The 23814-nt window shown below is 40.5% G+C and overlaps 1 protein-coding gene across 4 annotated transcripts in view; it reads left to right on the plus strand.

Moving 5' to 3' along the window:
* Positions 1–23814, plus strand: part of ARHGEF12 (Rho guanine nucleotide exchange factor 12) — a 66903-nt gene that overhangs the window by 28592 nt on the left and 14497 nt on the right. For 2 of the 4 annotated variants that reach the window (XM_071769224.1, XM_071769223.1), the window contains exons 3-28: positions 215–238; positions 928–1016; positions 2524–2580; positions 8033–8131; positions 8597–8646; positions 9317–9374; positions 9814–9992; positions 10508–10585; positions 11028–11147; positions 11769–11906; positions 12999–13070; positions 13785–13877; positions 14442–14552; positions 15016–15114; positions 15707–15749; positions 15914–16019; positions 16832–16969; positions 17440–17472; positions 17902–18016; positions 19089–19194; positions 19332–19544; positions 19990–20119; positions 20415–20450; positions 21160–21314; positions 21607–21753; positions 22554–22639. In XM_071769224.1, the coding sequence (XP_071625325.1) occupies positions 215–238; positions 928–1016; positions 2524–2580; positions 8033–8131; positions 8597–8646; positions 9317–9374; positions 9814–9992; positions 10508–10585; positions 11028–11147; positions 11769–11906; positions 12999–13070; positions 13785–13877; positions 14442–14552; positions 15016–15114; positions 15707–15749; positions 15914–16019; positions 16832–16969; positions 17440–17472; positions 17902–18016; positions 19089–19194; positions 19332–19544; positions 19990–20119; positions 20415–20450; positions 21160–21314; positions 21607–21753; positions 22554–22639 (2575 nt within the window). Of the gene's footprint in view, positions 1–214; positions 239–511; positions 579–927; positions 1017–2523; positions 2581–8032; positions 8132–8596; positions 8647–9316; positions 9375–9813; positions 9993–10507; positions 10586–11027; positions 11148–11768; positions 11907–12998; positions 13071–13784; positions 13878–14441; positions 14553–15015; positions 15115–15706; positions 15750–15913; positions 16020–16831; positions 16970–17439; positions 17473–17901; positions 18017–19088; positions 19195–19331; positions 19545–19989; positions 20120–20414; positions 20451–21159; positions 21315–21606; positions 21754–22553; positions 22640–23814 lie in introns of those variants that run through there. The other 2 variants (XM_071769226.1, XM_071769225.1) reach the window with 2 other exon arrangements.

Genomic DNA, 23814 nt, shown 5'->3' on the forward strand with positions numbered 1-23814 from the left:
TGTTCTTAGTTCTCTTTGAAACCCTTAAGTATTGGTAATTATTCTTCATCTGGTTGAATCAACTGTAAATGGACTGATAAATGGTTGGAGTAGAAGAATTGCTCTCTCGTGACAATATTACAGAAGTGTAAAATAACTGTATTTAAGCATTAAATATCAAGCAATGTTGAGAAAAAAAAAAGTTCATTAAACTTATGCTCTTTCTTCTTTTCAGGTTTCCTCTCAAAAAACCTACAAGGTGAGTTACTGAAGTTTGTTCTATCTGCACTGCAAATTATGATTCAGCCTTTGTGAAGGAGGAATGCCTTTAAAAGGAAAAAAATTAACGTACAAACACAGATAGCAATACCTGTGAGGAAATGAATATCCAGTTTGGGACAGGGTGCCAAAAATATAGTTGGTGGTGTACATAAAGTGCCTGGCATACTGTTACCATTTGCATTTCTCTTACGTACACTGCTGGGTCATCTTACCTGAGATTTGAGATGGTCAGGGGAAAGTGACACTGTGCTGGCATATGAGGTAGAGACATTCCCTTTGCTTGGAGGGGGGAGCAGAAGGTTTTATTGGGAGAGGAGGTAAGAGTTAAGATTTCAGGAGTTTTTTTCAGTTTTACGTAGCTTAAATTTAGTTTGCTTTTAAAATAAAATGTAACCTGGTGTTAGTGATGAAGAGAATGCACTTGCTGTTACTAATTTCAAAGGTTAGCAAGACTGTTTCTAGAACCCTGGATCCACTCCCAAAGATTCTGAGGGAGCTCATTTTTCAGTCTGGGTATAAATTTTTCAGTTGAACTTAATGCCGACTTTTTCATCTAAATTCCTCGTTAGCAAACAGAACCAGCTCAGGTTATTTTCAAGAACCTCCCCAGTGAGGCCATGCTTCTGTGTCATGGTAGTCAGGATCCTCTGCTTTGGTTTGACACAGACATGGCAGCATTCTGAGCAGAGAGTCTCCAGCTGACAAGAAACAGAAGGTTGAACGCTGCAGTAGCACCCACGACTTTGATCCCACAGGTAAAGTCCCTAAAGCTTCACAGGTGAAAATCTGTGTTTGGGAAGTGCTGGGTAATGGGTAAACAAATGTGGTTTTCAGGGTTTTGTTGTTCTGCCTCTTGGATGCACGTGAGGGCTGAAATGAGGCTGGGTTTGCTTTTGAACATACTCATCCACAAAGCAGCTGGTTAACTGTGCAAGAATAAACTGAGATTACTGGTAGCAGTGAATAATTTTAACTACTTTCTCTATCAGAAAAGTCAATCTGAAATTTCAGCAGGCAAATACTGTCATTAGTTGAGTAGTTCTTTGAGTTTTAGTCCAAGTGTGAAACTGGAGATGATAGAGGCTCAGCTAGGGCTGGTATTCCTTGTTGGGGTTTTTATTTGTTTGGTTTTCAGAGCCTTAGGGGATTTTTGATCAGTCTCTGTCACTTGCAAAGTGAATTTGTTCTTTCCAACATGATACTCTCTAAGAGCTACATCTATTTTTAAATGCTATGATATCCTATTTTTTAACCTTTCCAAAGGTTAAATCTGAGTCAACTTGGGAAGCTTGTCCAGTGCTGTCTCGGAAATTAGGATGCATGCAGGGATTCTTAATTCTTTCTCAAACACTAACTCATGTCTGAGCCTCCTGGCCATCTGCAGTGTGCATTTTTCATGTCTCTGCATTCTGCTGTTTAGTCCAGTCTTTCCCCTGGGGTTGTGGAAGAGAGGAGGGTTGAATATGAAGGTGGCAGAACTTGTAGAATATGTTTTTACATTTGAAGCTGATGTTTATAAATCATCCTGTTCATTTGTGCTTGCTGCCACTGGCTGCATGACTCCTTCCTGAGGTGCACAATATAAATTAAAATGGGCTTTGAATTTCTGTTAAAAAATTAAAATCCTTTAAGGGAGAAAAGCTAAATTAGTGCTTGTCTTTTTCTTGTGAATAGGCAACATAAAATTATTTTGGCTTGGGAGAGGCTAGGGAGGAGGTCTCAGATTTATGAATGTGTTTTTTAGAAGGAATTTGCTTTCTTCAGAAGCAAACTTCAGGAATCTTCTTAATTTGATGACAAGTCATTCCAATTTTGAGACCTGTTGTCTGGCACCACTCTTACAATGTTTGTGGTTTGATAGATGAACTCTATAAAATCCCTTTCTTTTTAAGGGATGAATTCAGAATGATGAACTAATATGTGTTATTTGATTGCTTACTCTGGAGATAAAATTTATAAATAGTTTCCATGCTTTGGGCTGTTTTTTTATCCAGAGTACTTTCTGTAGTTCATTGCAGACAACTTCTTTTATTGTGTGTTTGATTCTGTAGTAGACTCTTTGTGGTGTTACCTGTGTCTTCACGCTCATACGATTTCCCCCCTTACTCCAAGTGTTTCACCTCCGTTTTGTTCCCATCTTATTTGTGTTTTGCACGATTTAACCAAATAAACCAGTCTGTGTTTTTCATGAAGTTTTTTTTTCTCATGTTTGGTCTCCATATTTTCTATATCTCTCTCTCCTTTTCTCCTGCTCTCGTGCAGATAGCTCCTCCAAGAAGACAAAGTCTAGCTCGGAGGAGAGTAGATCCGAGACGTATGGTAAGCTCCAGCAGCTGCTGCAGCCTTGCACCTTTGCAGTCTGCTCCATGCTTTTTATCTGTGCACCCCAGGCTTTTATCCTTGACATGATCTGCATGGTTGGCTCTGCAGCAGGGAGTGGGAAATTGGGTTTAAATGTTGCTTCAGTGTTAGCAGCTTGTAGCTTTTGTAGTGGCTGGAAGCTAACCAGTACCTGGCAAGCACAGGCTGTCACCTGGGTTTCTCCTGTTTGTTGCCTGTTGTTAGTTGGGAAAACTTGGTGGTGCTGCTGCCTTTTTTGGAGATGCTGAGTGGTTTTGGCATGGTATGAGGACACAGCTCCTGCTGGACTCCAGGAGAGTTTTTGTGGTTATAGAAAAGTTTGTGTAGCTCCAACTGTGGAGGTTAATCTGGAAGAGCCAGCAATTCCTAATTTTGCATTATTTGTAGGAGTTCTCGTGTCAGCTCCTTTTAGTGTTTCACACAAGTGGGAAAAGATGCCTGTAAATAATTTTGAAAAATATAACAGCATAATAAACCTCACACCAGGGTGAGACTGATCCTCAGAAAGAGGTTTTAAGAGTACTGGAGACCTGTTTTGCTGCACCTTATGTTTTTTCCTCCTGTGCTCTGAGACAATAGACAGGGAAACAACCTGCTTGCAAAGCAGATGTATTTTGGGATGATGCTTCTGAGTTTGTATGGAAGCCTTGACCCCTTGCCAGGTAGAGGCTGGTTAGTGTCAGCACAGCCAGGTTGACTTGATCCTCATGTCTTGAACCTGCATTAATTTTTACCTAATGCTGCTTACCCATAATATACTGGAGGTGGTGTCAGACTATTGTAGGTTAATTACAGGAAACGTTTGGTATGCTTGATGGAATGTATCTGTGTTTATACTTCTCCCTCAGTCTGCTCAGTGTCCTGGTTTTTCATGTATGGCAGAAAGAAACATGACTTCCTAACACAAGCCTTTGCTTCCCCCAAAGCTTCCTGCAGATGCTCTATCCATGTCCAGTATCTTTGGGAGCAGTTTCCACTCATCCTTCCTTTCCAGCAGCCTTTGCTATGCTGGACCTTGCCCTGCCTTTTGTCTCTGTACTCTGCTTTGCCCAGATTGGGTGATACCTGTAGAGAAGTCTGCTGTTTGCTGTAAAAAGGACCAAACTATTAAAAAAACCTACAAGCAGAAATACTGGACTGGTATTTTTCTCACTGGTGGCTGGATGTTACCTGGTCCTGCCTTTGGCCAGCCCCTGGAAAGTGAATAATAGAAAGGTCTTGAATGACAGCAGGAAGAGGAGGTGTGGCTTTTGTGTCTGTGTTTGTTCTTAGCTCTTGAAATTCTTAATTCAGGAGCAAGCGACCACAATTTCTTAAAGTATCTCAAACTTTACAGTCTGCTCAAACTTTACATCCAGGCTCTTGATCCCAGGTTAATGGAAGAATCTGAAGAATGCTGCTAGTATGGCATTTGGTAGGAAGACCATAGGAATAACTACAACTAAATGAAATTCAGAATGTCAAGCTAATGACAGAATTAATTTCATTTTTCAGAATGAAAAGCTAATAGTATTATTTATTTTGTGGAACAGGGTTTCTGAAAATATTTTAGAGAAATATAGCTTCCTAAATGAGCTGAAACATTTGGACATTCTTAAAACCCCAACTCAAGGAGGTTTTTGTTTTTTTTTGTTTATTGAATGATTCATTTCAAATCACTATATTAAATGGCATTTTTCCTCTTGTGGCCTTATGCCTCCAGGGAGGTCACAGATCACAAGTCTCCTCCCATTCCATGTCCCACACGTTTTGATCAGAGGAAAAGCTACACTGTGTGATGGGAGCTGGAATTGATGTCTCCATTCTCTCTAGTCAGTCAGTTTTCTTTTGTTTTCTAGAATGAACCCCTGCTCTCTTTGTTTGGGTGCACTGCTAGGGAAATAAATTTTATTTCTGTTTCATTGAGTAACTTTCAAATCTTTAGGGAAGAAAGGAGATAAATGATCTCTTTACTAGAGCAGCTCTTGGACAATCAAAATGTATCTGGCAAAACAGAGAAAATAATTTTTACTCCAGTGTGTCCATGACCTTGAGAAGTCTGGACTTTCCCCTTCCCTGTTATCCAGCAGGCAAACTTCTGGAGACCTGAGCCAGCATGTCACAGAGGGAATAGTGCCACCTACTGAAGAGCTGATCCTCTTTGTTTTTCTTCCAGTGCTTGTTTTTTTTTTTTTTCCTGAGCCTGGTAATTTCTAACTGCTTTCATTTTTAATCTTAAACCTCTTTAACTGCAGCACACAGCTGCTTTACTGTACTCGTGGCTTGAGGCTCTACCAGTGAGTTTGGGGAATTATAATATGGATGAGGATGAAAAAGGATTTATTTTTCTCAGCAGAATTTAATTAATTCACTGAAGATATGACCATGTAGTCTGGTTTTGTGTATTTAAAGCATAGTTACACTGATGTCTCCATTTCATGCCATGAAGAGACTGTCATGTGAAAGTGACTATGGGAGCAAGATTATTATTAATTATTTGACTCTGAGTGCTTTCAGTGATAGTTGACTTTGTATTCTTTACTAAGCTTCAGCTGGAAAAAAAGTGAAGTATCGTGGCAAGATATTTCCAAATTGAGGACTCATAATTTCCATCCAGAGGACGCTAAGAATAGGAACACAAAAAAGCTGAGTGAAAAGCTGATTGCCACTTGCTAACATGAGCTCTTCCGTGTTGCTTTAACTGCACAGACTTTGCCTAAAGTCAGTGAAGTTGGTGTGGGCAGTAATTTCATGTAAGGTTTCCTGCAGGTACTTGTGATATCCAGGCGTGACAGTAACAGCTGTAGAAACCTTTACATTGCGTGGCAGTGGGCTCCCTGTGGTTTGTGGCTTTTCCTTCAGTCCATTCCAGAGTCTCTAATGAAATGCTCAAGGTATAAGACATGGGTTATGAAAACATCACTGCTCTGCTCTGAAAATTCCACTGCTAAGCAGATTTCAAACGTAATGTGTTTTACTTAAAGAACAAATGTGAGTGAATTACAGGCTTGGAGGGGTTCTTTACTGATTTACCCTCACAACAGAGTAAAAGAGCATTTTAAAGTTTGCTCTTGTAAATCTCTAGTTCAGATAGGGAGTGCTGTCAAAGATGATCTAGTTCTGCAGGTGTTCTTTAGAACACTTTCAGGTAACTTCATTAAAATCACTATAAAGCTGCTGTGATTCTCTGCCAAGCATGGTATCTGTCAGCTGGCCCATCTAGACCTCATTTCCAGCCTTTTATATTGTGTTAAGAGAAGTATGAAGTGTCTGCCTCTTGTCTGAAGGGAACAAATATAGGGAAAAAACAATTACAGTCTAATTTGGGTTTAAGCTAATTTCAGTTGCTTCCCCTTTCTAAAATTAAAAGGTGGTCTTGAGTGAAATTGAGGCTTCTGTTGAGAAAGAATTTAACTTGGTTACTCTTGGAACTTTTAATTATATTCTGTAAGGTCAGTTGATGTTGCATCTCCTGCATTGTCTCAAGTTTAGCAGTGAGTTCATTCAAGGAGGAATGAGCAGCAGATCCCAAGGGTTATTACTTCTGGAGAAGAAGACAGTTCAGTGGAAGAGCAGTGAGTACACAGCTATACTGTGCCTTTAAACAAGGACAGTTCTTATGAGTCAAAAGATTAGTTAGTGTCTTACTCATAAAACTTGTAAGCCTGGCAGCAGGGTTTAAAAGGAGCTGTTTTTATGAAATAGTATATGTTCCCTTTCCCACACCCCACCCTGGGGCATCATTCTTGTGAAGTGAGACTCAAAGAAGCTTGGTCATATAGAAAACTGGGAGGTACAAACTGGAAGCAATGTTCTTACACTTAGCCATATAAAGAGAGAGTGAAAGGTGTGGGGGGTTTGTCTGCTTTCCCCTTGCATCCATCAGCTGTGCTGCAGATGGGGCATAATGTGCTTCTACTTTATCAGCAGAAGGGGTGTCACTGTGATGTGATACTGTCACCAAACTCCTGAAAAAGTGCTGGAATGCAACCTTTTCCACTGTTTCCACACCCATTTTATTATGTGCCACACTCAAGGAGAACAGGGCTAACTGGACAGGCGGTATTTTCACTTCAGGCTCCTCATTTCCATTAAAAGTTGCTCCAGACAAGTGAAAGGAGCTGTAGTGGTGCAGGGGTAATTTAAGGCAGGGATATGACTCCACACTCTGTTGCAGTTCATTCTTTAAGAATTATCCCAGAAAATACTGTCTTGCTGGGACAGCATCTTCACAGTTGCCTTTGCTCCCTCTGTACTAAATGAAACTGCTGCAATTTTGATGTCTTATTGTTGAGAATTTCAGTTCTTTTTCAAGATGCATTTTGCCTGTTGTGGCTTTAGAAATCAAGCAGTAAAGCAAGCTGTTAGAAATTAGGATGATATTTAGTAGCTAGTAGTTTGTGCTGTGTAAATAAAAGCACATCCCAGAAACATTTTGCAGAGGTCTTGAAGTCACTTTTTGAGAGAGGGGCTCCACTGTGTTAAACTTTTTGCAGATGCTCTTAGGGATGTCCTTTGCAATGAATATTCTGGGATTGTTGCTTTCTTCTGTTTTTCCCTTATTTTGTGTTCAGGTGAACAGCACATCACCCTCTGAAAATACTGCACCTACTAAGTACATTTGTCTCTGCAACACTATTTCTTGAATATTGTATATTCACGTTATACAAAACAAGTTGCCTTTGATGTCACAGAGCAAGCTAAAGGAGGATGAAAAGTCCCTGCTCCTGGGATTTTTGCCTTGTAGTTCTGTAGCTCAGTGGGCAGCAGTCTCAATTTCAGAAGTCTTGTTTGGTGTAATAGGTGTGGCTTGTACTTCTGTTCTGCTTCTGTTGTGGTTTCGTGCAATATTCTCATCTGGAACAAAAGGTGCCCCAAGATGAGATTTTGGCTGAGAATGAGGAGAACATTTTATATAGGGAGATCTGTTTTAGTACAACCTGTTGGCTGGGCTATCAGATTGGTCTGAGAGATTTGTGACTTAATTTTCAGAGTAGATTTTGAAAGTTATTTGGTGGTTTTGATGGTGTGCTGGAACATGACAACCCTCTGCTGTACTTTGAAGAGCTATTAATACAGACAAAGGGGAAATGGTCCTCGTTGGTTGTGTACATAGCTGCTGCTCTTGAAAAGCTGCTTTTACCTCAAAATGTGGCTCATGTGTCAGAGCTGTCTGCATCTCTGCTGTTGTCTATCTCTGTTTTGTGTAACTGAAGCAATAAGCTTGACCTGTATTGACATTCCTCTCTGTTTCTGGACTGATGCCCTCTTCCTGTCTCTCATATTTTCCCCTCACTTGTATCGTAGCAGTTTCTTTCAGTGCTCTGTGATTATCTAAGAGGATAAGGTTTTGGACTCATGCCTAGCTTGTGTCTTCTTTGTATTTCTCTCCTTCCCTTTCTTCTGCCCTTTCCCCACCTTTCTTCTGCAGGTCTTGTTCAACGCTGCGTTGTTATCCAACGGGATGAAAACGGGTTTGGGCTGACAGTCAGTGGGGACAACCCTGTCTTCGTCCAGTCTGTCAAAGAAGGTAAGCAGACCTGCTAAAGGTGCTGGCCAGAGAGCAGCCTAGAGATTGGTTTTTTCCTGTGAATCAAAGCCAAACACGTTGGTGGTGTGGAGGAGAAAACTCTTCAATGCCTTCCTCACGGGTGGGATGGTTGGGAGATGGATGTGCAAGGACACTGCACTGTCAGGATGCAGGGAATTGCTTCCTTAGTGCCTGATGTATCTGGGAGCTGATTTCTTGCATCTGAGTGGAAGTATATATCTAATGACTTCTTGAAATGTGGTGGAATTGGGGCTTGATGGATTCACTGCAAAATGAGAACAGAACTGCACTGGTCTGGACACTTAGAGGTTTTAATCTGATGAAACCAAAGGAAGTTGGAGTGAGTGTGGGAAGTATCTGTGTGAAACTACAGAAGTGCTTCAACCATTTTTGCATTGAATGGTTCTGTTGAAACTGGAACTTACTGGTTTCTTCCCCCTCTAGATGGAGCAGCCATGCGGGCTGGAGTGCAAACAGGTGATAGAATTATCAAGGTAAGGGCATTTAAATCAGCAGAGAAATAGGTCCTTTGTATTAAGTGGGTTCTTTCCCTGAAAGAATGTCATTTACATGCCTGTATTTGCCCATGGGATAGAGGAATGGTCTCGGTTTCCATGTTCTGGGGATTCCAGAACAGTAACCACTGAAAGTCCACTGCTGGATGTTAGTTTTGTTGAGATCACCCTCATTTAAGAGTTCTGTGGGGAAGTTCAGCACATCCTGCATGATTCAAGTATCACATAAGCCATAAAAAGAGGTGGCAGGGGAGAGAAGGAACAGGGGGTTATTAATAATTGCCTGTAAGTTAATAGTCCTCAGGATTATTGTTTTTCTAGCTGCCCTCTGTTTTAGTACTGTTCCAAAGAACTAAGAATTCAAGTCAATAACTAAAAAGACTATCTAAACTATTGCTACAATAGTTTGATGGTTTTGCTACACCAGCTACTGACACAGGTAGGGTTAGGGTTTCAAATTACCGAATTGAAATAGCTAATTTTTTTTTTTCTGCCTGGTCAGAGGTGGGTTGCTTTTCTTTTGTTTGGTTACTTGGTTTTTCTTTGGTATTTTTCTGTACTTCTGAATGTCTGACTGTGCAGTGTGTGGGTACCTTTGGTTGGAGATGAATAACTAAACACTGTTAACTCTCTTCCTCCCCACCCCCAGGTGAATGGCACTCTTGTAACACACTCAAACCATTTGGAGGTGGTAAAGCTGATCAAGTGTAAGTAAAGCCAGGTTGCTATTTTTGTCTCTGTGCTCCTTTAAAGTATGAAAGGCAGAATGTTAAAGGACCAGTGACTGATTTTAGCCATGAAGTGACAAAGATGGTGTCTACCAATGCCCCATGCTGAGGGATAAAGGCTGTGTATGGAACAGTGGAGTGAATCTGGGGTAATTTAGACATCTTGGAGTTAAATTAATACATGCAGAGTGTGTCCCTGAGCTTGGTGCTTGAAATTCCATCAAACCTTGCTTACTCATCTTCCCATCTTTTGATTCCACCCAAAATACCAAAGCTGTTCAAGCATCTTTAATGGAGATTACTGCATGATCTTTATAAAATACTGGTGTCTTTAGGCTGAAATGGCAACCAGAGAAACAGCAACCATAAAAATCTGCAAATGTGTCTGAAATGGGACTTGTTCTTCTTCTCCCTGCAGCGGGTTCCTATGTAGCTCTCACTGTTCAGGGGCGCCCACCAGGGTCGCCCCAGATTCCATTGGCTGATTCTGAGGTGGATCTGGCAGCTTTTGGGCATATGTCTCCCATCATGACATCTCCCCATTCACCTGGCACATCAGGAAATGCAGAAAGGATTACCAGCCCAGTGCTTATGGGGGTAAGGTTTAAAATGCTCTTTCCACAACCAGTGGCAGAAGTGCAGTCATCTATTTTTTTTTCTTGAGTTGTTTTGCACTTCTCCCACAACTCAGAAATGGGAATTGGAACATTCTTTTTGCCATGCAGTTGGCCATTTAATCATGTGGGGAAAAAACATTTTGGAAGTAAAAATATTGAGCCCTCAACAGTTCAGGGCTTATCCACAGGTCCTCTCTGAGCTATACTGCAGATAAACTGCTGTAATTTTTATTTAAAAGTCAGTTGTGAGGTGTGCTGACATGGGGCAAAGAAAGGCAGGGAAAGCAACTGAGTAAAACTTCTGGTCAGTCTCTGTATTTTTTAGCTGTTGGTAGCTGTATTCTAAAGTAGCAAAGACTGCAAAGGGTAGATTCAAAAACATGAATTGCTTCTCACTGGGCTTTTCAGAACCCGTGTTTAGGAAACAGACAAAAAGTGAGCCTATTCATTTTCCTTATTTTGCTTCCCAGCTTCTAATCTCTTCATATTTTCTAGGAGGAGAATAATATTGTCCACAACCAGAAAGTGGAGATTCTGAGAAAGATGCTACAGAAGGAGCAGGAACGACTGCAGGTACTGGAGCTGCATGAGTTTGAGAAGGGTGGAGGAAATACAAAGATTGATTGTTGAGTCTCAGTGGTGTCTTCAGCATTCCTTTGCCTACCTTGTGTTTCAGCTTAACTTTTTTATATACTGGCCTAACACCAGTCACTCTTTGCTGAACAGCTCTGGAGTCTTTAATCCTTGACAGAGTAAGAAAAAATGTGTGGGAGCTTTTTTAAGTGATGAAATGTACATATCCATCAGTAAATCTCCAGAATGCAGTTATTTTCATATGGCACTGGGAAGAGAGAACTATATAAAATGGACATTCTCTAGTGTCTGCTTGGTAGCTGTGTAATTGTGGTTTATTTCTTACTAAAGGGTGTAAATGGAGTGAAGATTAGTAGTAGGTTATATTTCTAAGCTTTGGTGTTGAGCAGATGCTGAGTGAAAGCTCCAAATGATTTTCCAGGCTCTGCAAGAGGAGTACAGTCGATCACCCACCCCACGGCTGCTCAAAGAGATCCAGGAAACAAAGAAGCACATTCCTCAGCTGCAGGAGCAGTTGTCCAAAGCCACAGGCTCTGCTCAGGTAACAGAATGTGTCAGGCTTCTCCCTGCTCTGTTCCTGCTGAAAATTCTTGAGGGATGATGATATTCCGGGCAAGGAGTTCCCTGCTCTTCTCTTCTGTGAGCAAACTGCACCCTCTAGAGTTGAGACTTGTAATTAGGCTTGCAGGGACTGCCAAGTAATTAATTCACTGCAGTGTCAACAATGAAGTAAACTTCACAATGGACTTTCAGATCATCTGTGAAAAGCTGGTTTTAAAACAGCAAGTTAAAACTATGATGTGTTTATTTATCTGTTAATACAACTTAAAAGAAACCTGTGAAGTAATTTTTTACTGTGGAGAATGAGTAAACTGGAAGCTTAAAACAGCTTTGGTTATACTTTTGAAACAAACAAAAAAATGGTATTTTTTCTATCCTTTTCTCTCTATCTGTAGTATTATAAGTCCTGAAAACTTAGTCTGTCATTTTTAGATTTTTTTTTTTTACATTTTCTTAGGTTTTTTTTTTCCTAGATACATGAAAAAAGTTTTATAAGTCATGTGAAGTATCTGGGTTTTGAAACAGCTAATGCTGAAGGACTGTCCCTTGAAATACCCTGCTTGCTCTGTGCTGCCTGCCAATGCACTTTGTATCTTTTTAGGATGGAGTCTTGTCCTCCAGGTCTGCAACAGAATCACTGCAGATCAGTGAAGTGGAGGCAGAGAGTGGGGATTGTGTCAGCAAACTGGATTACAGTGGTGACAGCCCTTCCTCCCGACCAAACAGTGACATTGCTGATGTGAGTCTTGAACAGGTCCATGGCTTTGATTCTGTTCCTTTTGGATCTGATTTTCTTGTGTGGAATCTTTGTTTGTGTCATCCTGTGTATCATAAGGGAGCACTCACTCTGTCTCTGTAGTGCTGGGTATGACTAGAACAGGCTTCTCAGTACACACTAAAAATATTTCCTGAAAAAGGATACTATAGTGGACTTCCATGAAGGACTGGGAAAGAAATGGTGTGGGTTTTGGGTTTTTATCCAAAATTATATTTTCCTAGCACAGTCTCTGTAAGCAGACAAAGGAAGATGGATGCCAGCATCTTCCTCAGAGCTCTGAGATGCCAATTGAGTATTGTAATGTTCCAGTTGTAGTAGCTGTGACTCAGATCCAGTCAGTGGATGGATGAAATGAAATGGATGGATGCCATGAAAGTGGTCCTGAATAAGCTTCAGTTACTGCCAGTGGTAAAGTCTGTTAGTCTGTGGAGTTGTTAGTTACAATCTGTGCATCCATGTGGTCTCCCTGTTGGAGTGCCCTAGCACCTAATCCTTCACTGAGTGACTGTCTGATTAGTGCAGAGGAAATGGGACTCTACACATGGGTTCCAGCCTAAGTTTGTTGATTAATTTAAAGATGTGGGAGCAAAATTTGCAGCAGCACTTTGAGGTAAAAAGAAGGAAGGTCAGATATACCTCTAGAATGTGAACAGATATACCTCTAGAATGTGAACATACATTACAGGCATTGGAAGCTAAGGAAGTTTAGAGACCTAGCAACATAGGTACTATATAAACGGTCAAAAAATGGAGAGAGCAAAGACAGTGCTAAGGAGAGATGCAGAAGTAGATTTTTGCAGCTCTGCTGTTACTCATTCTGAAACTGCTTCTGCTTTTGGCTGGCTTTTTTTTTTTTTTTTTTTTTTTTTTTTTTTTTTAATCTTTATTTAAAACTGCGTCAAACATTTTAGTCTGGTTGTTCATACCTCAGCTTAACAGTCCAGTCTGTGAGAAAGGAGAAGTTTTGGCTGTTGTGGCTGAAAACATTACTGTGCAGTTATCATTTTCCTAATTTGCTGGTACTGACCAGGACTGAACTTCCTTCTTTCCCAGAGTCCTCGCAGTGGCTTGAAGGACAGGATTTATCCAGATGATAGCCCAGAAAAGACTGAGGTTCAAGATACTGTGAGTACAAATCTTGAAGTGTTGCAACAGCTGATTAAAACCTTGCTATTTCCCCCCATTTTTCAGATGGAACATGTGTGAACTTTGCTTTAGAAAGTAAAATGCTATCACCTACTTAGAGGTGAGAAGTACATACTCAGTAGCAAAACAATTGGACCTAAAATGGGTAGAGCAGTGGTACATATTTTATTCCTTGAGTAGAGCAGTAAATGAAACAGTTTTTTCTTTAGGATATTTCATCATGACAAGGCTGGCATTTTCAGGGATGGCCTTGAGAGTAGGTAAAAGTGGAACACAGCAGAAAGTGCAGACCTATCTGCACATACTGCTGTCTTCCTTAGGATGCCTTCTGAAGTACTTTTCCTCTCATCTGTTTAACTTTCCAAAGTCATATTTCTCCACTTGTACCCAGATGGCATTTGTCATATGCCACATGTGAGCTTAGTGTAGTTGTGTCTGTGGATGGTGCAAGTTGTGAATGCTTGCAGTGTGGGGGAAGCATTTGTAAGGGGATCTCACAACTCCTAACTTGGGTTGTGACAAGGCTGTGTAAAGACACATGGATTTCCGTGGAGTTTTGAGAAGGAGAATGCAAATGATAGTAGCATCTCTAACTTGGTAAAGAAAGTTTACTGTGCCTAGACAGTAATAACATTTTCCATGTCTTCCTCCCCTTCTTTTCCCCTCTGTTCTTTCACTCCTGACTCACCCCAGGATTCCCAGTCTAGTATTGGAAGTCCCTTATCTCGAGTGGGGCCTCAGATAATTGGAGCAGAGGACGATGACTTTGACACTGAACAGGAGCAGGTGGGAATAACTTCTGTTTCTCTGTGCCTAATGTATGAGTTCTCCATGACTTGTTTATCTTGAGTAGTTCTTTTGTGGTGAATTAAGAACAAGGCAATGTGATTCTTATGGCTGATCTTACCAAATAAAAATATTTGGGGAGTTGGTGGCAATATGCCATCTTTTATCTTTTACTCTTTATTCTCATAACTTCAAGCTTCCTAGAAATTGATTTGCCTTATTTAATCTTGTTTTGCTTACTTAGTTTCTGCTAAGTTCTGCCTTATTGTCACAGCACTGTAACTGCTGTAGTTTTGACATTTATTCTGAGTTATTTTAGCTATCCTTTTCTCTGAATTGTATTTCATTATATTGTACTCTGTGTTCAGGAGAGTGTTTAAAAGAATTGTTCCTGTTGTCAGCTCTTCCTGGGATGTTAGAATGGCATTGCAAGTGTTCTGAAATTGATCATGGTTTTATTTTAATTAAATAAATGAGGAGCCTCAGCTATTGGAGCAAATCTTCTTGGGCTTTCTCACAGTTGCTTTCTTGAAGAGGTAAAAGAATTTCCATGTGTGTTTACAGATTAATGGACAATGCAGCTGCTTCCAAAACATTGAGCTCCTGAAATCTCGCCCAGCTCACCTGGCTGTTCTGCTGCATCATGTGGTGTCACAGTTTGACCCTGCAGCATTGGTAAGGTGTTCTCAAGTTGTTTGGGTAGCCTTAACCACAGTGTATCAGGATCTTCTCGTTCTTGTTGCAGCATTGTCAGTGGCATGGCTGGTTCAGCAAGGAGAGAAATGCTGATCCTGTGCAGTTTCAGATAAATGAGAACTGTCTTCCTTAAATTTAGCTGTTTACAAATAAGTATTTAGCTCTTGAAAACACTTCATTCCACCTTAAGGTAGTAGGATTAGCTGTCTGCAGGGAATGTCTGGTTTCTCTTTTCCCATCCCTGCTTCCTTTCCCTTCTCTGCTGATTACCAGGCAGCCCAGCTGAGGTTACCTGAGCAAGGAAGACGGCATAAGATAGCTGGGAAAAGTTTTAATCCATCATTGCTGAATTCCTTAAAATATTTGAAAGAAAACCTGGAGTTTGGGCTGTCAGAAGAGTTCTCATGATACCACTGAATTTCTTCCCTCCTGTTTCCCACAGCTGTGCTACCTTTACACAGACTTGTACAAGCAGACCAACTCCAAAGAGACTCGTCGTGTTTTCCTTGAGTTTTACCAGTTTTTCTTGGACCGAGCTGCAGTGAGTTCCAATAATTTCTCTCATTTCCAAGCATATCTAGCAAGCTGACTTTTACCTTTCTCCTCTCTTCTGAACTGGAGGAGAACTAAGGAGTTATTTAAGTCCTCCAGAATAAAAAGTATTTTTGTGTAAACATTACCAGTGAATGTGGCAAAATGAATGGTGCCTGGGAAGTCAGTAAATCATGGGGAATGTGTTGTCTTGATAGGAGAAATAATTTTCTGGTATGTAAACAAGCTCTAGCTGCTACTGCCTTTTAGTTGATAATTGCTGCATATATTAATGTGGCTGTTGCAAAGGCTGGGAAGGTTTTATGTGGCTGTTGGAAAGCCCAAGAAATTTCTTTACTGTCACGAACTGGACCACCAGGCAGTGTAGCAGAGGCTTGGTACCACACGATTAGATGGAATAATCCTTGTTTAATATAATATATATTCAGGATGGGAGTCTCCCCCTTAATACCATCAGCTGTTCAGGTTGTATGATTTTAGCTTTTGAGGGTATTTTCTTATATATTTTGTACTGTATGTTTTATTGGCATGGTGTTTGTTATATATGTTCTTCCAACCTTTTTTTTTTTTTCCTTTTGCAGAATCTTAAAGTTCCAGTTCCAGATGAAATCTCCTTAGAACTAGGTAGGGTGTTTTTGGATATGGCCAAAGCTGCTTACACATGACTCACTGAAGTTCATATTATCTTCAAGTGAAAGGCAAAAGGGTGCTCTTGGATGGGTTGTGATGTGTGTGAGCTACTTTATTCTAAGTTGGAGAGGAATGTTCTGTTCTCTTCTGACTTACAGACAGAAGAAGGCCAGAACTCCTTCCTGAAGAGCTCCATCGCCAGTTTATACAAACTATGCAAGATAAAGTCTGTCCAGAAGTTCAAAAGAATCTGGAAGATTTCAGGTAACACCAGTTGTCTGTGTAGTTTTCATTTAATTCACACCCTCCCACAGTCAACATGTCCAATATCAGGGAAGTCCAAACTGTAGGGACACAATATCTGACAGACCCTGGACAGAACAAGAAGATACCACAGGAGAAGGACTTCAGGATCATGCAGTAACCAATCCTTCAATGTTTTTTGACACTGTTTCAAGTGATCAGTTGGGAGATCAATTTTAGAGCTTTAGTTCTTCCTTCCTTGAAGCTATTTGAAGCAATTTCAGAATATTGTTACTTAGGTGGTGTTATATAAATCCTTACTAATTGTGTTTATAATCAGCTTATATCTTTTTTTTTTCCTTCTGCTTTTTTCCTTCTCTATTCCCTTTTGGCATGGAATAATCCACTTTAGAAAGCTGTCATGGGCATATAGTTGAATTTGATAATTAATGTGCCCTTTCATGTGGAATCATAAGAGCTCTGTCTCAGCATGAGACGTTACACCAAGTCAAGTGTTCATAAATGTCTCAATTCAAGTGCATGCTTCAAACATACAGCCTGGGATGCTGCAAAAAAAGAGTAGCTACTTTTATCAACCTCTGCAGTGGCTGTCTCTTTCCATAAATATCATCCAACTTTATTCCTCTGCTGGCTATCTCAGCTGTGTCCCCCAGTGAGTGCAAACATTGCAGCAAAATGTCCCAACTTCCCCATTCTCATAAAGAAACCAATAATGAAACCTCTTTGACATTCTGCATGTCAAGAGGTTGCTTTTCCTTGTTGCACTCTTCAGTTTCAGGTGATTTTTTTTTTTCTCTCTTCCCATTTTCCAGGCAAAAACGTAGTATGGGATTGACCCTGGCAGAAGGAGAACTGACCAAGCTGGATGCAGAAAGAGTTCGGGACCGTAACGCAGTGGAGAAGGAAAGAGCATGTGCAGAGCAGATCATTGCTAAAATTGAGGAAGTCTTGTGAGTAACAGCAAATTTAATTGTCAAATTAAAAAAAGAGGCTCTCCTGAACCTGACAAGGAGTAAGGAATTGGAAGGAATTTGCCACCACCACATTTACACTGCTTCCCATGTTTTCTGTCCTTGTGTGTTGAGTGCCTGATACCCAAAAGTTAGCTGAAGTCCATAGATATTTTCAAGGAGGCCACTGTTCAAATAGCAGAAGAAAAGCTTCCATTGTCAGCTTGTGCATTATTAGAGTAGAACCCTGGTCTGGGGTTGTAGAAACTAAAGCTGCAGAACACATTCTTTCTTTTAAGGTGAACTGAATCCAACTTTCCCAGCTGAGCCTTCATTTTTGTGTACTGCCCCTGCTTCCCCCTGAACTTTCTTACATTCTGAAGGACATGCTCTGGGGGGCTGTGACTGGGTGTTAATTTTTTTTATATATTTTTTAAAACTTTCGTTTAAAAATTCTTCTCTGCTTTTAGGATGACATCCCAGCCGTTGGAAGAAGACAAGAGGTAATGGCAGCTGTGAAAGCTTATTCTGTGAAGGCAGAACCCCACTGCTCTCTTCAGCCGAGCAGAACAAGACAGCCCTCTGCTGGCTGTAGCCACAAGCTCTCATTTTCCACGTTCCCTGTCATAATTAATTCGAATTCAAGGCATCAGCCTCTTGCTCTTAGGTTCTTCTTACTCTGAAGTTAGTTGCTTCAGATCTGAAAAAATTACTGAGAGTGGCTGAAAGTTTGTTTCTTTTGTGAGTTCTTTTTGCAGCTGTTTCAGTCTGGTCCACCTTATTTATTTATTTTATTTATTTAGTCATTTAAAATGGTTACTTTACTTTCTCAGTTTGCGTTTGACCTTTTTGAAATTTTCTTGACAAAACATATTTTTCCCCAGTACATTTCTCCTTATCCTCCATCTTCTTTTTTTGTGTATTCCTGGCAGTTCCACGATGCAGTATGTGATCCTTACTTACATGAAACACCTGGGAGTCAAAGTCAAAGAACCTCGGAACCTGGAACAGAAGCGTGGCCGTATTGGTTTCTTGCCAAAGATCAAGGTGGGAGTCTTGTGGCTGGAATCTTGTGTATTAAGCTGCCCAGCATAGGTGCTTCACTAGAATTCAAAATCCATTTTGGCATGAAATATGAGAAGTTGGTGGGATTTTACACTCTTGATTGCTCCATCAAGACAGTCCAAGGTTACTGAGCTGCACACAAAACTTAATGACTGAAACTGTGTTTTCAGACACGTGAATTAGAAATGAGCTGCCTTCTATCTTCCTTTATGCCTGAATTCTAACTGCTTGTTTTTCACAGTTCTAGCTGTATTAAAACTTTGGGTGAGAAGTGGTTCACACAATAAAACCCTGAATTGCTTGAGGATCTCTTTAAGGCTCATCAGGCTGTTGACTTGTATGCTTTGGTTTTCTTCTTGAGAAACTTGCCCAAAAACTCATGTTTCATGATGCCTGAGAACTACTCTTCTTGCCACCCACACTTTCCAGTTATATAATGAATATTTTCATGATATACTCCCATCTCTGTGGGTGTGTTTAGTTATCTCCCACAGCATGGGGGTGTATCTGGTCAGAGTAGCTACTTATTTTCATCAGCATTCCAGCTTCCTTTGAAATCTTAGGACTATTACCAGCAACTCTGCTCTGACAGTGTGAAAAGGTTAGATCAGGCATTCACAGCCTTTCTGGATTGATAAAAGAAATTGTATTTCTCACAGATTACAGTCTGATTGTTGAGGTTTGGAGTCACAAGATGTACCTTAAAGAAACAAGGTGCTACTGGTTTCTGAGAATAGATCTCTTAGCCTGGGGAGGAGGGTAGTTTCTAGCTTCTGCTAAGTTAAAAACAGGGTGTGTGAGTTTTTGCTGGGAATAGATGCACCTCTTAAGCTGCTGTGGCTCCGTTCTGCTAACCCTTTCATAGTTTGTACCCAGGTGCTTTTTGCCTCTGATGCTGCAGGGTGTTGACCTCAGTAATTTCTTAGTTCTCTTGTTAATTCTCTTGTACCAAACTCCTGCATTTTTAAAGAGTTAGTCAATATCTCAGTAAACAACTGCATTTGAAGAAATGAGTGATCTGTCTGCTTGGCTTTTCTTTTGCTATTAACTGCAGCAAAGTATCAAGAAAGAGAAGGAAGGAGAGGAAAAAGGCAAGAGAAGAGGCTTTCCTAATATTCTGGGCCCACCAAGGAGACCAAGTCGCCATGATAGCAGTGCAAGTATGTCAGACAAGGAAGTATTTACAAGGCTTAGTAAACTTTTGTGGTTTTCATACCTATTTTTGAAGACTTCAGGCATCATCACTGAAAACAGGTAAAAGCTCAGTCAGGAATGTAATGGCTCTGTGTTTCTTTAGTTGGCAGAGCCATGGAAATGCAGAAGCCCCGGCACCCAAAGCACTTACCCACAGCATCTTCTGTGAGCCCAGAGCCTCCAGATTCCAGCAAGAGTCGCCAGAGTGGGTCCTCCAGTGAGGGAACAGATGCCCCCTACCCACCTGCCAACCCAATGTCTCCTTTGGCAGTGGGGCCCTTTTCCTCTCCTGAGGGAAGCAAGGACAGTGAAACAGGTAGGATGGAAGAGGAATGATTCCAGAATGGGATATGCCAAGCACGGTGCTGATGAAACAAACCTGACAAATCAGGAAATGGTTTTGTGTCATTAGGTGTCAGTGATCTTCATTGCCTTAGTCATCTTCTCTGGCTTAATCTCTGGTTGAAATTATGGAATCTTGTCACAGCCAGAAATTGCTGTTACGTGGGTTCTACCCCTCTGGCATTGGATCATTGAATAGGGGAGGAAAAAAACCTCAGGTCTTGGGTGGCTGCTTTTGTAAGCACAGTTCAGTGTCACCTGGAAACATTTGTCACTGGGATTTTTCTTAGCAACCTAAGAAATCAGTTCCTCTGGTTCTTAGCTGAAATGAGGCTGTGCATCAAGAGGCTATGAAGAGGCTTTTAAACTTGTTCACATTTGGTATGGTTCTTGACATTTTGCATTTATTCTCTGCTTAGGTTTGAAGCAGACTGGAGAGGCTCCACCTGCTAATGAGTGTATTGATGGCACACCCCGCACACCTAATAACACCTTTGAATTCCCATCTCCTTTGGAAAACTTGCAGGAGGAGGACGGAGAATCAGAGAGGTAATTACAATGTCCTGGTTGCTTGAGCCTTGGAAGAGAGCTGATGTGACAATGGCTTAGTCCATAAAACTGTTAGTGACATGATTTGTACCAAACATCATGGGTAGAAGTAGGAAATAGTGTGTCTGCTGCTACAGGAGGACTGGAAAACTCTGTCAGGAGGGGGGAGACTGACAAATGGGCAAAATGTTGGAGTTAGGATGTTAACCTTTACTCTGAAGTTGTGCTGAATGTCTGAGGGGGGGGGTGAAATTCTTGCATAAGCTTCCTTTATAATTCCTTTCCTTCTTTGCAGAATGGTTGACATGGGAACACCAAAGCCTTTTCGCAAGTGAGTATGATTATGAGTGTTTGAACTTCACTGAATTTGTGGAGATTTTGATAGATTACAAAGTAGAATGCAGCAGTGTTCATTGTTCTGAGCCAGTACAATTGTCTGCCTGATCTTTTCTTCAATAACACACATACAAACTGAGAAACTAGCATCCATATATAGGACAGGTGGAGTGAATCATATGCAGATAAGGCCTTTGATCTACGAGTGAAGTATGGTGATTGCTGTATCTGCTGATTTGAATTGATGGGTTAGGGAGTTGAGATTTCCACATTCTCTTTTTAACTCTGTGTTGCTCTTCGCTCTGTATCCTCAGATAAGTGGAGGAAAGAAATTGTAACCTGCCTTTTCATTCACTTTATATTTGACTGCCAATTATTTTGTCTGTACTATACAATGCAGGGCTATGGAAATACCCTAAGAACAAATACTTACTTTTTGTTGCTCTGTAAGGGGCAAAATTAGGAAATGTGCTTATAGGTTCAGACATCTTAACAGCCTTAAGCAATTATGGAGAGCATATTCATAATGCTTTACAACTGATATATACATATACATGTATGTATATATATATATATATATATATATATATATATATATATATATATATATATATATATATATATATACTTAGAGTTTTCTCTTCCTTATTCATTACAACCATGCCTAAAATGGGAACTATCTGACATATTTTTCTTCGTATTAGGATGGACAGTGTTGGTTTTGCAGATGTACAAAGTGAAGATGAGCTGTATGATTTTGACATGGACATGGACCCTCCCAACTGGCAGCAACTCGTGAGCCGAGAAGTCTTGATGGGGCTGAAACCCTATGAAATCAAACGCCAGGAAGTGATTAATGGTGAGATTTTGTTTTTTGTTTTTTCCTAGCTCCTCTAGCATGAGGTTGATCCATTCTGGAGTGCTGGTGTTGGTGAGGAAAAGACAAGGGAAAAGTTGGTGAGGAAGGCACAAGGGAAGAGCTGGTGAGGAAGACGCAAGGGAAGTGTTGATGAGGGAGTGTTGGTGAGGAAGACTCAAGGGAAGTCTTGATGAGGAAGACTTTTCTAAGCTCATAATTCTGACTTCCACTTGGATCCCCATTGCCATATCTCTGTAAGTAGTTACAGTCCTGCTTTCCTCTTTCTCTTCAGAGCTGTTTTACACTGAGCGAGCTCACGTCCGCACGCTGAAGGTTCTGCACAACGTGTTCTACCAACGTGTCACCCGGGAGGGGATCCTCAACTCCAGTGACAAAAGGAAAATCTTTTCAAATCTGGAGGATATCCTTGGGCTTCATGGTAAGAGCAGCTGAGGTGCCTTTCAGCTTCGGGATTTCCACTGGAATCCTGGATGCAAACATCTGAAAAATTCAAGCGTGTGACCCCGAAACAAGAGGCAACCTCTTAGAACACTTCGGATGAAAAAATGCTGCAGCTGTTCCTCCTTGTGCACAGAGTTTTTTTTCCATTGCTGATTTACAAAGATATTTTGGTAACAAATGCACCTGTCCAGTCTTTCAGATACTTGCTTTTTTCTTACCTGTGTACACAGCCGCTCTTGTGCTGATTCATTTTTTGATAAAAGGAGCAGTACTTTGATGAATGCTCTTAATGGGTCAGTGTTCAAATTGATGCAGCTCTTGGTGAAGAGCATATGAAAACAAATCTGAAAAGATTGATGTCTTCGAGGTGGTTTTGAAGGACAGCCCTTTCTAATTGTTTAGAGGAAGGACTGTTCAGAAACAATCTCAGCTGAATGCTCAGTTACATCATTTTATTCAGGTGGTTTGAACTGTGTTCTACATTATTCTGATATTTTTAAAAGGGCAGTGATATTGAGCCTCAGAAAAGCTAAGGCTGGAAGAGGTGTTAGAGGTCATTTGAAGTCAGGTGAGAGATAAGTACAAAGGAGTTATGTACCATTTTCTTAGATAATCTGCTGAATTTATTATGTTGCTAGGCACTTTTTTTAAAAACTTATTCAGTTGAAATTATGGCAAATCTAATGTTTTCCTAGAATAGCTTTTATTATAAAATAAATGCTGCAAATGAAGCAATCTGAGCAGTATTAATAACATTTTGTTTTCTTTTTAATTAAGTTGCACTGAATGACCAGATGAAAGCTGTCCGAAAGAGGAACGAGACTTCTGTTATTGGTGAAATTGGGGAAGACTTACTTTCCTGGGTAAAATCCTGTTTTATTTTCTTGTACCTGAAAATAATGTTTCAAAGAATGACAAACAGAGCCAGAGGTTAGTGAAGGTAGTTCTCAGCTAATAGGAACTGAAGGTCTTAGATCTGACATTTCTATGGAGCCAACACAGAGATAGAGAGGGATGGCTGAAGGAAAGCAGGAAGAACTCACAGGATTTTCATTTGGCTAGAGATAAGAATAATACAAGAAAGAGAAAAACAATTTCCTTTTGATGTGTGGGTAGAGTAGAAAGGTAGTTTTGGAGAAATAAAGATGAGAGTACAATTTTGAAGAACATAATAGCACAATTTATTTCAAGTAGCACTGAAATACAAGCCTGGTGTTTCCTGTGCTGCAATTAAAAGAGAGTTAAAAATACTGGCTTCCAGTCCAAGAATTTACCTGTTCAAATTTATAGCCCTGTTCCAGGCTTCCTTTCTAAGATCCAAATTGCAGGAGCAGGAGTGATGTAGATTCTCTAATAAATTCTCTCTCAAGAATCTCTCATTTTGTTGTCTGTTTTCAAGCTTACTTAATTTAGGATTGAAGATAGATCTATTTACTGTTTTCATCTCTTCATGCAGAAGTCTCTTGTGATGGTGTTTTTTTTTGTTTGGTTTTGTTTTTCTTTGTATCTCAACTGTTTGGCTAGTATTCCAGACAAAAGGGAAGCAAATTTAGATCAGATACTAAAGAAACACATCTAACCCTTCCAGTTCTCCTGTGAATTATGAAAAAGCAGGACAGTACTTGCTAGAGCAAGCTTGGCCTTAAGCTAATGGTTATATCCCCTTGCTTAGTGTTCTGGCTAAAACAAAAGAGCCCACCAGATCCCATTCTCCAGAGTTATTTTCAGAAGTTACTGTGCTTCATCACAGTCTGGGTAGCAGGAATGGGAAGAGCTGCATAACAGATTAACCATCTGTCATCTGTTGCATATTTCTCAACCCTGCTCATGGCTCTCATTTCCCCTGACAGTGTTTTTGTAGTACTTTTGTTTAGGAAAAAAAAGCTGTTATGTTATATTCTGGATTTTAACCACGGCTGTCCCTGAGAAATAGGTGACCTTTGATCTTTGCTGACCACCAGCCTGGTAAATAATCCCTTCTCATTCATGTGAATACAGTTTTTTTCTGCTCTCCTTCTTGCTGACAGTGGAGACGTGG

The sequence above is a fragment of the Heliangelus exortis genome, chromosome 26 (genome assembly GCF_036169615.1).
Source record: "Heliangelus exortis chromosome 26, bHelExo1.hap1, whole genome shotgun sequence".
NCBI lineage: Eukaryota > Metazoa > Chordata > Aves > Apodiformes > Trochilidae > Heliangelus > Heliangelus exortis.